Here is a 17,106-nt window from a genome sequence, read left to right on the forward strand (position 1 = left end):
GGGTGATTTCTTCCACCGCATTCCTGACGCCATTCTCTGCGTCGGCTTCCACTTGGTTCTTTGCCGAGTTCTTCTAGCCTCTGGCTCATCCGGGACAGGCAGAGCGTCACTTCTGACATCTGTCGATTCAGGGCTTCGATAGGATCTGGCCCTGATGGGGCCTGTGCCTGCTGAAGGACTGCCCCCGCTCGGGTGGTGGCATCTACTTTCTTGTATGGGGGAATGCTGTGGAGGCTTTCCTCATCCACTTTCCTTGGTGTCTCATCATCTTCAGTCTCTTCGCCCTGATTCAATCCTAATATCTGTAGAACATTTTCTTTAAACGCAGAGAAAGAACTGTCTGGCTTTTGGCATCTCCACATTCGTAATTGTGACCGAATTGTTTCGCCTTGCGCTCCCTCAATAAATAAATTAATTAGGGTGTCATCGGTCAGTCCGACATCCAGTGGATCCAGCGTTCGTACAGCCCTCAAGGCTTCCTGTAGGCCTAGTGCAAATTCCTGTAGAGATTCACCTGGTCGTTGCTTTTCGCGTACAGACGGCTCTTTAGTTCTGCTACCGTTTTGCATTCAAATATGCTCCTTAATTTCTGGAGTATACAATCTGCGCTATCCTTTTCCGTATCCTCCCACGCTTCTACTTCTCTCAGTGCTGGGCCGGTTAATTGTCCCTTCAGGATCTCTACTTTTTGTTCTTCCGTGAGCGTGTATAGGCGAAACATGGAGAGCATTTTGTCTTTGAATGTCTTGAAAGTACTTGAGCCAGGGACTTGTTTTCCTGCGTATGTCGGCAACCATGGGGCTCCAAAGTAATATGGCATGGTGATAGGTGATGCCGTTGTTCCTGTCGGGTTTCCGGGTGCCGCTGGTGGTTGTCCCTGTGCCGAGGACGACTCCGGAATGTCTGGGTTCGACATCTTGAAACGATCCTGTTCGTGACGCCAAGTGTGATATCGCTATAAAGTGGGTTCGTACCTGAAGGTCTGTCGTTTTCGTGGTCGGCCGTATCCACTCTTCAACGATGTCGAGGCCAGCGACTATTCTTGTACATCACCTGTAAGGCTGGGACAGAAGGACCAGGACGACCCCGGAAGGACAACCCAAACAAACTATACCCAAGGACCACTACACATGGAGACGGTGACAACCATTTATTGCATTGAAGATATCAGTCACCGCTATAACTCAATTCTCACTTTGAGCAATTGCATATAATGAACATCATCACAATACCCTATTTCTTTCCCTGTCTATAACAGTATTCACAGTTTAGGTATCTCAAAGGTAGAACAATACTTTGGTCAAATAATCGTACATAACACATACAATAGCAAGCATTTGGAATGTAATAATATTCTGGGGTAAGAAATGTCCTGACAGTAATTTGGCAGTATTTCCTAACCTGTCCATAAGGTGGCGTTACACGCCGGGCACTAATGTTCAATTCCTGCGCCTCAGCGGGCGTCTGCGGTCAATGTCCCCTTTGACAGAACTCTTGCACCCTAACAGAGAACTCCTGGGAAGACGTCAGTTAAAACACCGTTCCAGGCAGTCGGGTTCTCCGTGTAAGCGGGTGACTTCATAAACAGATTCTGGCTTTTGAAAGGGGATCATATAAAACAAGCGCAGGCATGATGTCCCTGAATAGGCAGGGCATAGTTAAGCATAGGAAGAACTTTTGTACTGGGGTGTTTCTGGGTAGGGGCGTCCCCCTTTTTACCCGGGATGTACCGTTACAGATGGACCCCACTTGTATTCAGGAATGTATGGGTGACCCGGTACCTGCTATAGGAGTGGATGCTCCTGTTGATTGTCTCCTGGTTATCAGCTGCAACAGCGTCCTCTGTGTGGTTCTCCCTTCTGTGGTGGCTGTAAGTGCTGCGGCGTTGCTTCTAGGGACCAGCTGCCAGGCGGCTCCGGCTCCCCCGTCCCCAAGACTGGCTGATGGGCGGCTTTGCGCTGCTGCCAGCCCTGTCTGTGTTCCGGCCAACCGCGGCTCCCTGCACACCCACAGCAGGTCTCTTTCTCTCCTCACACCAGGCGGCTATTCTCCTCGTCTTAGCGCGGGTCCCAGCGCGCGGCTGCTGCGGGCGACTCTCGTCTCTTCTACTGCGCAGTGCAGTGGCAGCGTGTCCCGCCTCTCTCTCTCGTCTCTCCTCACGTGCGCTTCTTGTTCTCTCCTCCCCGTTCTTCTCTTGGCGCGCAGCTCCCGACCAATCCTGCGGGTCCAGGACTTCCCACTCTCAGGATCTGACGGCCGGACTGCCCTGGGTCCTTGTGTCCGCTTGCAGGGGGAAGGTTAACCCTCTCAGTGCCGGGGTTTGTGAAGGCAGCATTGGCTGCAGTTAAAGCTATAAGAGGGCTGCTAGGGGTATCCCCAAACGTGGGTACCACAAGTGTATGCCGCCCTACCCCCTGTCACACATTCCCATTCTCAGTCTCTCCCCTCACTGCATACCTCATTACATGACCCTGTCCAGGAGGGACAGAATGCTCTGCTTCCCTCTTAAGTTAAGATTGCCGGCACTTGTGCTGAAACATCTTTCTTACCCATTAACCTGTTCAACACAGGTGGCAGCAATCATACATTAAGAGGGAAGTGCAGGAGCAGAGCATTGTGTCCCTCCTGGAGAGGGTCATGTTGGGAGGTATGCTCACTGAAACTCATTCCCAATCATTGTCACACATACCCACTCACCCCTCACTGTCACACATTCCCACTCACACCGCACTGTCCCATATACCCACTCATCCCTCACTGTAACACATTCCCACTCACCCCTCACTATCACACATTCCCACTCACCCCTCACTTTCACTCATTCCCATTAACCCCTCACTTTCACACATTCCCACTCACCCCTCACTATCACACATTCCCACTCACCCCTCACTTTCACACATTCCCACTCACCGCTCACTGTCACACGTACCCATTAACTCTCACACATTCCCATTCACCCCTCACCGTCACATATAACCACTCACCCCTTACTGTTACAGTTACCCACTCACCATCACACATACGCACTCACCGCTCACTGTCACACATATCCACTTACCTCACACATTACCACTGACCCTTCATCGTTTCACACATTCCCACTCACCACTCACCGTCACACATTCCCACTCACCCCTCCGTGTCACACATTCCCACTCACCCCTGGCTGTCACACATTCCCACTCACCCCTGGCTGTCACACATACCCTCTCAGCACTCACCCCTAACTGTCACACATTCTTACTCACCGCTCCCTGTCATGTGTACACACTCATTGCTCATCGTCACACATTCCTACTCACCCTTCACTGTCACACATACCCACTCACCATCAGACCTACCCACTCACTGTCACATAGACACATCACCGCTCACCGTCACACATATCCACTCACCGTTCACTGTCACACATACCCACTATCACATGTACCCACTCGCTGCCACACATGACATACCCACTCACCGCCACACGAACTGAGGTAAGTCACCTGTGCTTTAGCATGGTTATGTTTATCACCTGGACTGTTAGCTGCCTTGCGGACCTTGGGGGTCAGTCCGACCCATTTGCACGCAGCGGTTCTTCGCTGCAGTGCGAACGGGTCGGAACTGCGCATGCGCGACTGCAATGCGCATGCGCGTCGTTGCCCGGTGACAGCGGCCTGAACAAAGTTAAAAGTGATTGCTAGCGCAATTACAAGAAGATTGACAGCAGTGAGGCGTACCTGGGTGTCTACTCACCGTTTTCCGGGCGTGGAGATCCGAACACAGGCGTGTCCAGGTGTTTGGAGAGCGGATGTCTGACGTCAATCCCGGGACATTCGTCGCTGGATCCGTCGCACAGGGTAAGTAGGTGTGACCCTGGTCTTGTTTTGCAGGAAACTTTTTTAGCATAGCAGGGCTGCACAAGCGATCGCAGCCCTGCTATGCAGAAATACACTCCCCCATAGGAAGGAGATTAGTTGATCGCACCAGCAGCAAAAAGTTGCTACGTGCGATCAACTCGGAATGACCACCCTTGTTTGGGAACTACTGACCTACTAGTATTTTTGTGTGGGAGTGGGGGCGGAACCCTGAGTACCTGGGGGGGGAACCCACAAAATCACAAGGAGAAAATACAAACTCCACACAGTTAGGGCTGTGTGGGCCAGTGTGGCCCTAACTCTGTGCTGCTGATTTGTACAGTACCACTAGCTACCCAACACAGCTTCTGTATAGTACACTGTGCACAGGAATGGGCCCCGCACAGGGTCATTGTAAGGAATAAGATAGTATAATGGTATAATGGTCATTTCTGTTACAATCAATGGGGGTAATTCCAAAATTCCAAGTTGTTCGCAGCAACAAATTTGTTAGCAGTTGGGCAAAACCATTTACACTGCTGGAGGGGCAGATATAACATTTGCAGAGAGTGTTAGATTTGGGTGGGGTGTGTTCAAGCTGAAATCTAAATTGCAGTGTAAAAATAAAGCAGCCAGTATTTACCCTGCACAGAAACAATATAACCCACCCAAATCTAACTCTCTCTGCACATGTTATATCTGCCCCCCTGCAGTGCACATGGTTTTGCCCAACTGCTAACAAATTTGCTGCTGCGATCAACTCAGAATTACCCCCAATGTGTGAGACCACCTCTGTTGTATTTTAAAAGTTCCGGTGGTGTTGGTAAATGGGGACTGAGGGTGTGACTTGAAAGGGATTACTTTACCAACTATACAATTATGTACCAAGGCAAGTTACCCTGTCACTCCCAAATGATGTTTACATAATAATTAAATAATCATTATATACATCAAATCAGGGACGGATCTAGACTTTTCTTTAGGGGGGGCGGTTAACTGTTTAATCTTAACTCCTCCCTCTACAGTCCCCGGTCGCCCCCTTCGCCCCCCCCCCCTCCCTAGATCCGGCCCTGCATCAAATAAAAATACTTTTTACAGTGGTGCTCCATAAATAAATGTTTGTAATTTAAATATGGATTTGTTATTTACTGATGGAATGTGGTGGAGGTTGGGACTATAATATTCAAAATACCCTAACCTACTATTGTATCCTGGAAAAGAAAAATCATATATTTTTTAATTAAGAAGACAATGGGGTATATTTACTAAAATTCGTAATTTACTGAATGAGGTTAAAGTTCAAACACGAATGACATGGAATGTGTGAAATTGCAACTTTTTGAATTTTTTACGACTCATTTACTATGCTGTCGTATTCTGCATTTTCGAGTTTTCCGATGTCGATGTCATTCGTATTTTCAGGCAGTGTTTTACGGGAGTGAATAGTAAAACACTGCCGACATTAACACAATGAATCTCGGCCGGATCTGTGAGATCCGTGCAGGGCTTCATTGTGCACCTTTAAAAAAAAAGTGTTAAAAATAAAAATAAAAAATGCGTGGGGTCCCCCCTACTAAGCAAAACCAGCCTCGTGCTCTTTGAGCCGGTCCTGGTTGAAAAAATATGCAAAAAAAATGACAGGGGTTCCCCCATATTTGATCAACCAGCACCGGGCTCTGCGCCTGGTCCTGGTGCAAAAAATACAGGGGACAAAAAGCGTAGGGGTCCCCCATATTTTTTGTACCAGCACCGGGCTCCACTAGTCAGAGAGATAATGCCACAGCCGGGGGACACTTTTATATAGGTCCCTGCGACCCCGGCATTAAATCACTAACTAGTCAACCCTGGCCGGGGTACCCTGGAGGAGTGGGGACCCCTTAAATCAAGGCACTCCATTGTATCCAATGGTGGGAACTTTGCGGTCAGCGGTTGAGGTTATTCGCGGTCAATCGCTGACCGCAAAGTTCCCACCATTGGATACAATGGAGCACCTATGCGCACCAGTGCACAGCCTCACTGACAGTACAGGAGCGCAGAGTCAATCAGGAGAGTGCCACGACGTGGCGCTCCCTGATTGGCAGAAGGGACCCTCTTTGACAGGAGTCAGGGGGGGTTCTGGCAGTCGGGGGAAAGGGGTCCGGTTTGTTTTTTGCCAAGTACGTGGATTATAAAGAGGACACTTGCTACACTGGATTATGTGAGTATAATTTTTTTCACAGGTACCCCGTGGAGTCTACATGGAGAAGTGGACCGAGCCTCGTGTGAACATAGGTAAGTATGTGTGTATGTAGGTGTGCATGTATGTAATAAAGTTTTACTGTCATGGTGTGTGTGTCCTGTTTTTTTTGGGGTATTTTTTTGTAGTAGTACTACAGGTACCAGCGGGCCCGTTTGTCCACCGCATGCTGGTACTTGTGGTTCTCCAAGTACCAGCTTGCGGGGGAGGCTTGCTGGGACTTTTAGTACTGCTAAAAAAAAACAATATTCTTATTTTTTCACAAGGCTATCAGCCCCCCATCCGCCGCCCTTGGATGGGGGGGACAGCCTCGGGCTTCACCCCTGGCCCTTGGGTGGCTGGAGGGGGGACACATCTTGATTTAAGGGGTCCCCACTCCTTCAGGGTACCCCGGCCAGGGTTGACTAGTTAGTGATTTAATGCCAGGGCCACAGGGACCTATATAAAAGTGTCCCCCGGCTGTGGCATTATCTCTCTGACTAGTGGAGCCCGGTGCTGGTACAAAAAATACAGGGGACCCCTACGCTTTTTGTCCCCTGTATTTTTTGCACCAGGACCAGGCGCAGAGCCCGATGCTGATTGATCAAATATGGGGGAACCCCTGTCATTTTTTTTGCATATTTTTTCAACCAGGACCGGCTCAAAGAGCCCGAGGCTGGTTTTGCTTAGGAGGGGGGACCCCACGGATTTTTTTCTCTTAAATTTAACCCTTTCACACCCCTTCCCACTGATAAACATGCACGGATCTCACGGATCCGTGCATGCCTATCAGAACACGGTAAAAAAAAGCAGGTCTATTTTAAAACTGCTTTTTTTTACGATTTGTATTTTTTCACGGCAGTGTTTGGCTATTGCCGGCAGTGTTTGTGAAATAGAATTTTTAGTAAATTACCGAGTTGTATCAAATAACATCCGTATTTGACCGATGGTGTATTCATTCGTATTTTTTTCTTTGACTTCAAAAAAAATACGAATGCCCTCATCACTGCCGAGATTTCAGTTTAGTAAATTCCCGAGATGACACTTTGAACAAAAACACCAAATCGGTCAAAATCGGGAGCTTAGTAAATATACCCCAATGAGGGGAATTCAAATGTTTGAAAAGTCGGTTGGGAGTCTGTTTTTTCCTGTCTGTTAGATAGTAAAAAACAGACACCCAACTGACTTTTCAAACATTTGAATTTCCCCCACTATATGTTATACTATAATACACACTAATGTACATATAACAAAGACTAATACAGTCACTGCTAATGCTTTACTTGTAATAACATATTACAGTGTTGTACTAGATGTGACATTAATGGCCAGTCTCCGCCTGGTTGTACAGATGGCTTCATGAATTGCTTAATTTAAAGGATTTTTAGTTTAAATAATTAGAGATGTTTCGGGTGGCCACTTACATCCAGACACTGGCCATCATCCATGAAATCATTGCTTTCTAATTGATAGTTATCTGTGGTTTCAAACAGGTTACAATATCTGCAAGTGATGCGATAAACAGGCCTGTACTGCTCCCCATCAGGGACCCGGATGTCACACATGATGAAGATGGTCTGAGAACAGTGAGGAAGAATAATCTGTGTACCTAGCACTGCTTCCCCGGGGAGAGCGGCAGAGAATAGAGGGATGGGCAGTGGATATTTGATTGTGTCACACAATGTCTGGGAAATCACTTGCCCTTTAGCTACTGGTGTGAATTGACTTCAAGGACAGTCCCGATTTAATACCCAGGAGAGAAGCCTGATCCTGAGAGCTGAGAACACAGCAAACCTCCAGGACCTGTTAATTAAAAATACCAAAGTACCCAATGAACGATCCTGATCTTTATACTGATATCACAAATTGAGGGCAATAAATTCATTGACTTTGACAAATAACTCGTCACCAGGGATCACTTGATACAGAGTTTCTCACCAGAAAGGGGAAATATTCCACAACAGTAACTAAATAAATTGACACCTCTCCCTAGATGGCTGATACAGTGTAGTTTTGTTAATTTTATTTGCTCTAACAAGTGTGATGTAGGGTTTTTCTTGGTTTGTGTGTGTTTTATTATTTAATATTAAGTGGAGAATTGAAGTTTAATAGATGCATTTTATTACCTAACTGAACAGGTGACAATATAAAGTAGCTTGGGATGACGGCGCTCGAATTCACGGCGTCGGAGTTCCGACACACGGCCAAAATGCCGGGGCTGGAACTGCGACATCAATTGGAATGCCAACACCGGAATCCTGACCGACATCATCCCAAATGTAAGTATGCCAGGTTCTCCTAGGTTTTGGCCGCAGGGGGGATGTTATGGTTATGCTCCGGGACAGGAAGAGTTAGGGTTAAGCTGCGGGAAGGGAGGGTTATATTTAGGAACCCCCGGGGAAGGTTAGGGTTAGGCTGCGGGGAGGGAGGGTTAGGTTCATGCTGTGGGGAGGGGGATTAGGTGTAAGCACCACCAAGGGGGGATAGGGTTAGGCTGCAGGGGGGGGGGGGGATGTTAGGTTCAGGCTGCAGGAAGGGAGGGTTAGGGGGGCATTAGGGAAAGGTAAGTATGCTTACCTAGCCCCTGTCGGGATTCTCATCACCAGGATGCAGACTTATTGGGGTCAATTCAATTAGTGGCAATGCCGGTGAGGCACATAGCGTCCATCTACATCGCCTCTTTTTCCTCGCGCCCGATGAAGTGCGCAAGAAAATCAGCGGTACAGACAGTGGGGATGGTCATCGTTGGCCACCATCAATGTGGATGATGCCACAAAACATCAATTTTAAGTACTTATTCTATGTGGTGCCATCAACGGTTTTCCATCAATGTTCTCCCACTCGGCTTCTTGTCAAGAACCAGGGGCGGGGCCGTGGGGTGAATGACAGCTCTTCCTATAAAGGAGGCAGACCATCCCATTCCTGGCATAGCACACTGAGTGTGTGAGCCAAGGGTGGGGCAGGGCTGCTGGCTGACAGCCTAGTAGCTCTGTGCAGCAGCAGCGTGTAAATGTAATACAAAAAAACCCCAAAATATGGGTTCATGGCTACCATCGCTGGTAAAATTAATCTGGTTCTCCACCATCGATGGCAAAAGCATTCAATATCAGTCATAGAACATTGGTTTAGGATCATTGATGGTGAATGGCCATCCCCAGATGGTACCGTAATGGACAAATATAACTCTTAATTGAATGGGCCCTATTATTTACGCCAAATGTAGTCTGGTGTATGTGCACCCAAACTAGATTTACAGATAGGGTACTATTCTACATACGGGCTAATATACAGCCCTTTAGGGACTACAACTCCCAGTATTCACACCCAGGCAGCTTGAGCGTCACAGATAGCCTTAAATTTTAGACTTATTTTGCCTTAGCATAAAAATATTTGTAGATTTATCAAATCTTGGAGAGAAACAAAGCGGAGAGAGATACTGAACCAATCAATCAGCTCCAAACTTTCACTTTTCAAACACAGCCTGTAACTTGGCAGTTAGGAGCTGATTGGTTGGTACTTTGTCTCTCTCCAAGCATTGATACATCTCCCCCTGTGCTATTTCCAATACCTAATTCTTCTGTAACCAAAACGGGCTGCAGTGCGTATATATGAGGAAGGAAGGTCCAGATTACAATGCTGTAAGTGCAACAAATGGTGCTGGCGATTAACAAGTGATCAGGGTGGGAGTTTATTGCTGAATTTACATCATCTCACCCCAAGGGCACATCTGTCATCAGGAGAATGAAGAAACATTTACATGTGTCTCTTTATAGGTTCAGCTATATAAACTCAGGAGTATTCAGTGTGCAAGCACCTGCTGAAGAAACGCGGAGACAGGCCAGCTCTACAGGGTTTCCCATAACTAAGGTAAAAAATTATATTAGCGTAATTAATGACATTGGATAATTGTTACCTTAATTGCTGCAACTATATCATAGGGTCTCTGTGAGGCCTCTCATACTTAATATCTTTAAAAGATTATGAATAAATAATAATAATACATATATATATATATATATATATATATATATATATAATAGTTGTGTGGTGGTGATGTCATCTTGTATCTCATCGTTTCAGTATCTTTGAACTTTTGTCAGGAGTAGGAAGAGGACATAGGGGTCTATTTACTAAGCCTTGGGCAGAGATAAAGTGGACGGAGATAAAAACCAGCTAATCAGCTCCTAAATGTCATTTTTCAAACCCAGCCTGTGACATGGCAGGAAGACTGATTGGCTGGTACTTTATCACTTTCCACTTTATCTTCATCCAACGCTTAGTAAATAGGCCCCATAATTGGGTAAATGTAATAGGGTAAGAGAAGCCGGAGGTGTGGGACTTCATGTGAGAGTGCACATATTTTTTACAAGTGAAAATAATTTACAAACTGGGTTTGCCTTGTAAATGATTGCTGCTTTAAAAATACGGGCATTCTAACACCCTATTACATTTACCCCAAAGACTGCTTACCTTATACATGAAGAACACCGCAAAGTGCTGGTGTATCTGTCAGTCCAGTCGGCATCTGATGTCATCATGTCGCACATTGCAGTGGCTATGACGACAGTAGCCTCGGGCCATCGGCTGTAGTAACGTATAAATAAGTGCTTCAATCCACCACTGCAGCAATGTACAGAGATGTTTATTGGCAAAACATAATATAAAATCTCCACATATACCAAACAGAATCAATTAGTAATGGAGTTCCAAATACTGGAGCATATAAAGATGAAGACATATTGGGGGTCATTCCGAGTTGATCGTAGCTGTGCTAAATTTAGCACAGCTACGATCATCTTCCCTGACATGCGGGGGGACGCCCAGCACAGGGCTAATCCGTCCCGCATGTCAGTCCGACACCCCGCACAAAAACAAAAGCACCGCACAACGGCGATGCTTTTGTATTTCTGGAGTAACACCCGGCCAGCGCAGCTCCTGCTGCTGGCTGAGACGTCACGCAGCCGCCGCGGCCCCCCCCCCCCCCAACGGTCCAGCCACACCTGCGTTGGCCGGACCGCTCCCCCTAAATGGCGGCTTAACGCCGCCGTCCAGCCCCCTCCCTCCCAGCGACCGCCTCTGTCTTAGAGGCGATCGCTAGGAAACAATGACTGCCATGCGCCGACGCACTGCGGTGCTGGCGCATGCGCAGTTCCGACCCGATCGCTGCACTGCGACAAACTGCAGCGAGTGATCGGGTCGGAATGACTCCCATTGCACAAAGCCCATAATTATAAAAAAAAAAAATGTCAGTGGCAAATTCTCATTTAAACCAAATAGCTACGCCGAATTGAATGAATAAATCCATTTTGCTTCAGCTTACAATAATGCTTTAGCTCCGTCACTCCCCTAATATTCTCAGGGATATAATTTTATAATGTAAAGTTGTTAAATTGTGCTTAAATTCTCAGAAAGTGCCTATCGACAGGTTGCTCGCTGCACTTATCCTCTAAAGCCAATCTAACGGAAGATTGGTGCTCTCTCTAAATTGACGTATTGTCTTATCTACATATATCCTAACGGGGGGTATACACTAGGCGATTTCTGGCTAAAAAATAAATGATAATGACATTTATGTCGTTTTTGTTTATATTTAGCCTGAAATCGTTCAGTGTGTATGGGGGAAATATTGGTGAACAATGAACGATGCGAGCTCCCGCACGTCGCTCAGCGATCACCGATATTGAGCTGACGTGCAGCTCAACCCGTTAAGGTTGGGCTGAGCTGCATGTTCGGAAATGCCGGGGGTGACGTCACTAACGTTATCGTTGAACGATAACTTTCAATGTGTACGCACTATATCGTTGAATGCTATATCGTTCACTGATATAGTCGTTCACCGCCGGCAGTTATACCTCACCTAGTGTGTTCCGACCTTAAAGGTGCATACACACAGTGATATATTGACTATGCCAGATTTTGACTATGTGATTTCACTTTACCTCCACCAGAGCCCTGAAGCACGGATATTGTCTATGCACACGGTATGGTTTTGGCTATGTGAGATTTTGACTATGGCCGTTTTGACTATACTTTGTACTAGACTGTACACAGTATAGTCAAAATTGCATTGTCTGCACAGTCTATTTTTTCTTGCGATCCCGATCCCGCGGGACTGCGCATTGGTAATGCATGCTGTGTACACATGGTGCGATATGTGCTAACTTTTCTTGTGAGTTTGACTATATACTCAAAATCGCAAGAATACATTGCACCGTGTGTATGCACCTTAAGGTATAAGGAATTGTGTGCCTCTCTCATGAATGGTGAGCAGTGGCGTAAGTTCATCACAGTTGCCCGAGGCAAGATAAATATTGGTGCCCCCCTATTTCCTATATTAAGATAAATATATGTATGTGTGTGTGTGTGTGTGTGTGTGTGTGTGTGTGTGTGTGTGTGTGTGTTTGTGTGTATGGAGTGTTCTGAAAAAAATGTATATACTGTATTTATACATTTAGTTGTCTTTTATTTTAAATCACACATTTCTTAGCAGTCATACCCAGGATTATAACCCATGACCTGTTACACTGACAGCAGACACTTTACTGATGGAGTTATTTGCTCCTGTAGAGGAAGCATGAGAATTCTAACTATATGAAGTTACGTGTAATTGTCAGAGAAGTATCTTCGTATAGTTAAAATTCTCATATTTCCTATACAGGAGCAAACAGCTTCATCAGTAAGGTGTCTGCTTCCAGTGTAATAGGTTGTGGTTTCTAATCCTGGGTGTGACACTTGTAAAATGTGTATATTCAGTATAATAAAGAGGGTGTGATTTGTAAGGTGCAGGGACCAGTGAGGAAGTCGGCCACTGAAAAGACAGCGACAGCTATCAATTATTCAATGGTGTCACAGAATGGGAGGAGAGGTGCCCCCCTTCAGAGCAGGAGCCTGGTGGCAGATGACTCCGTTGCCTCCCAGAGTTCTGCCTCTGATGGTGAGTACATACACACAAGCAAAGACTCGCCAGTCTTGAAATGTTTTAACCATTTTTTTTATAGAAACTGCTCAGAAATTGTCTGGGGTTTTTATAAGTAAATAAGGTGAAGAACATGTATTTAAACTTTTCCAAAATGACCTTATAAAAAAAAAAAACATATTTGGATAAAAAAAAATTCACTCCAAGCATCGGAACATCAGATCATCACCATCAACATGGTCTGATGACTGATGACCCAGGTATATGCACACACGGGTGTTTGTGCAAATTTTCCATTTGGAAGTATTGGTCATTAGTAAGCGAATTTGTCACCGATTTTGGGCATCTGCAGATGCAATATAGTGTCCACTATTTGGGATTGTGTTTATTCTATGGATTTTATATCTTTCTATCAAATGATTCCATGTTAGAACTTTATAATCGCATCTGAGAAATGGTTGTTCACAATTTTGTGGATATCTAATTGATGTATGCCCCTGATGAAGTAAATGTGATGAAACGCGTTCAGTTCATCAACTTGTGTCCATTGTGTCATTGTAATCACAATCTCCACCTAGGGGTAAATTTACGAAGATGGGAGTTCTATTTAAGATGGGATGTTGCCCATAGCAACCAATCAGATTCCAGGTATTATCTTCTAGAAGGTGCTAGATAAATGAGAAGTAGAATCTGATTGGTTGCTATGGGCAACATCCCATCTTAAATAGAACTTCCATCTTAGTAAATTTACCCCCTAGTGTCTATACCTTTGTTAAGGTGAGGGGAGATTTATACCTTTTATTGTATGATTACATATACATGGATTCTTCTGGCATTTTAAACAATATATTATACTGTTGCCACAATAAAATAACATTGATTGAAAATTACTGATACCATCTTTTTTGGGTGATTTGTTTTGGTGAGAGAGTTCTCAAAAAACCCTTGGTAAAACTGAATACGTGATTGGCCTCATCAAGTGGATTTGCTTCAATTCCATATATTGTATTGATAATTTCATATGTATTCACGCACTGAGATACCTTTTTGTTACTATACGATATTCTAGGTCCAAAATAACAGAGGACCTATCCATAGTGCTGCTTCCTAGCGCAAATTCAGAGGTATTTTGTAATAAATATATATATATATATATATATATATATAATTATAAGTTGTAACGCTGCAAGGGTACAAGGTGCCGTTTCCTGGGGTAGATGGCAGCACGCAACAGCTGAGGAACCACACAAGTCCAGTTTCTGGTACAACTGGCCCCAGCCAGTTTTATTATACAGAAAATAAAACAAACACCAAAAGAAAATACCTTGCCAGTCCGGCACTAACTAAACACAAGATGTTCCTAACTATCACTAAACAAAAAACACAGAGTTCTCCAGTAAACACTGTATAGCTCACTTGTATCAGGAAGCGTGTTTCTCTCACAGAGATCCTGCAGTCTTCCCAGGCAGTCTGCACACATTAATCAGGCTAAAAGCCCTATAAGACTCTTGCACAGCTGAAAGCCCTGATTAGCCCTCTGTGAGGCCAAAGATCCGAACTGGGTCCAATGTCTGGAACTCGCCCTATCTCTCTCTCAGGGCCCTTATCCAGCTTTTCCAGCAAACTGAAAAGGTTCTAACAAAACAAAAGCATTTTCCTAGAAGTTTTCATTTTCTAAAACATGTAAGACAAGAACCTGGGACAAACATACCTGCCCTCAAACACTATCCCAGTGTTCTTGTCACATATCCCCCTCCCCTGTTCGACCTAGGGGCCGGAACACTTGTAGCCCCCAAACAGAAGATGCGGGACAATGCATCTGCGTTGGCCAATTGTGTACCCGGTCTATGTTCGACAGTAAACTTAAAATCCTGCAACGCTAGAAACCATCTAGTTACACAAGCATTCTTGCCTCTATTTACATACATCCATTTTAAAGGGGCATGATCTGTCACTAGTCTGAATTGTCTACCCAAGAGGTAATATCTCAAGGTATCTAGTGCCCACTTAATGGCCAAAGCCTCCTTTTCCACAATGGCATACCTTTTTTCATGCTCATTGAGTTTCCTACTCAAATAAATGATAGGGTGCTCGTCCCCATCTCTGGTTTGGGACAACATAGCCCCTATCCCTACCTCTGAGGCATCTGTCTGTACCACAAATTCTTTTGAAAAATCTGGTGTTATCAATACCGGTTGTGAACACAAAGCCACTTTTAATGCTTGGAACGCCTTTTTTGCATCAGGGTTCCATTTCACCATATTTGACTGCTTCCCTTTTGTAAGGTCTGACAACGGCACCGCAGTGGCCGCAAAATTGGGAATAAACCGTCTATAGTACCCAGTTATTCCCAAAAAAGCCCTTACCTGTTGTTTATTCACTGGACGAGGCCAGTTTTGAATAGCATCAATTTTATTCAATTGGGGCCTAATCAGACCTCTGCCTATGGTGAAGCCCAAGTATTTGACCTCCTCCATTGCGAGGCAGCACTTCTTTGGGTTAGCAGTTAACCCTGCCTCTCTAATTGAGTCCAGTACTGCTTGTACTTTAACCAAATGGGACCCCCAGTCTGTACTGTGAATTACCACATCATCCAAATAGGCAGCTGCATATTTTCTATGGGGCCTCAAAATTTTATCCATCGCCCGTTGAAAGGTTGCTGGAGCCCCATGCAACCCAAAGGGTAACATCTTATACTGGTACAGCCCCTCCGGAACCGAAAAGGCTGTTTTTTCTTTTGCGCTATCAGATAAAGGTATTTGCCAGTAACCTTTGGTCAGGTCCAACGTGGTGAGAAACCTGGCTGTTCCCAGCCTTTCTATAAGCTCATCCACCTGGGGCATGGGGTATGCGTCAAACTTGGACACCTCATTTAACTTACGAAAGTCATTACAGAAGCGTATGCTACCGTCGGGCTTCGGGATGAGCACTATGGGACTGGACCACTCACTGTTAGATTCCTCTATGACTCCAAGTTCTAACATCGTTTTAACTTCTTTAGAAACAGCTTCTCGCTGAGCTTCAGGAATCCTATATGGCTTTAAATGAACCCTGACCCCTGGTTCTGTGACAATGTCATGTTTTATTATGGTCGTTCGGCCAGGCAGCTCTGAAAATAGCTCCCTATTTTGGATGAGAAATTCTTTAACCTGATTGTTCTGATCAGCTGATAATGGCTCTGACACCTTTACTGCGGGAAGCAACTGATGTGAAGACACCGAAGGGCAAGGCTCTGCTGACAGAGACAACCTATCTTTCCAGGGTTTGATTAAGTTAACATGGTAGATTTGTTCGGGTTTTCTCTTTCCCGGCTGGTATACTTTGTAATTAACCTCATTCACTTTTTCCCTAATCTCAAATGGACCCTGCCATTTAGCTAGGAATTTGCTTTCCACAGTGGGTACCAAAACAAGAACTCTATCTCCAGGAGCAAATTCCCGTATCTTGGCACTCCGGATATAGACCCTCTGTTGAGCACTTTGGGCCTGTTCCATGTGCTCTCTGACAATAGGTACCACGGCTGCAATCCTATCCTGCATTTGTGTTACATGTTCAATAACGCTTCTATAAGGAGTGGGCTGTCCTTCCCACGTCTCTTTGGCAATGTCCAACAGCTCTCTGGGGTGTCTACCATACAAAAAATCAAATGGAGAAAACCCCGTAGAGGACTGAGGAACTTCTCTGATGGCCATTAACAAGTAGGGCAACAAACAATCCCAGTTTTTCCCATCTCTCTCAACAACCTTTTTTAACATACTTTTTAATGTTTTATTAAACCTTTCCACCAACCCGTCAGTTTGGGGATGGTAGATGGACGTTCTGAGGTGAGTGACCTTAAATAATTTGCACAATTATTTCATGATCCTTGACATAAATGGAGTACCTTGGTCAGTCAAAATTTCTTTTGGTATTCCCACTCTACTAAAAACCTGCACCAGCTCCCTAGCTATCGCCTTGGTTGTGATAGTGCGTAAAGGGACAGCCTCAGGATATCGAGTGGCATAGTCCATAATTACCAGGATATACTGATGGCCCCGAGCAGACTTTAACAAGGGCCCCACAAGATCCATGGCTATTCTGTCAAACGGGACCTCTATAATAGGCATGGGAACTAGTGGGCTCCTGAAATGGGG

At 45.3% G+C, this 17,106-nt stretch overlaps 1 protein-coding gene across 12 annotated transcripts in view; it reads left to right on the forward strand.

Moving 5' to 3' along the window:
- LOC134957593 (proximal tubules-expressed gene protein-like) overlaps positions 1 to 17,106 on the forward strand; it is a 190,059-nt gene that overhangs the window by 43,369 nt on the left and 129,584 nt on the right. For 3 of the 12 annotated variants that reach the window (XM_063939596.1, XM_063939597.1, XM_063939599.1), the window contains exons 2-4: positions 8,196 to 8,336; positions 9,831 to 9,924; positions 12,838 to 12,991. In XM_063939596.1, the coding sequence (XP_063795666.1) occupies positions 8,335 to 8,336; positions 9,831 to 9,924; positions 12,838 to 12,991 (250 nt within the window). In that variant the 5' untranslated portion in view covers positions 8,196 to 8,334. Of the gene's footprint in view, positions 1 to 7,545; positions 7,644 to 8,195; positions 8,337 to 9,830; positions 9,925 to 12,837; positions 12,992 to 17,106 lie in introns of those variants that run through there. The other 9 variants (XM_063939606.1, XM_063939605.1, XM_063939602.1 and 6 more) reach the window with 6 other exon arrangements.

Source organism: Pseudophryne corroboree, chromosome 9 (assembly GCF_028390025.1).
Source record: "Pseudophryne corroboree isolate aPseCor3 chromosome 9, aPseCor3.hap2, whole genome shotgun sequence".
Classification (NCBI taxonomy): Eukaryota; Metazoa; Chordata; class Amphibia; order Anura; family Myobatrachidae; genus Pseudophryne; species Pseudophryne corroboree.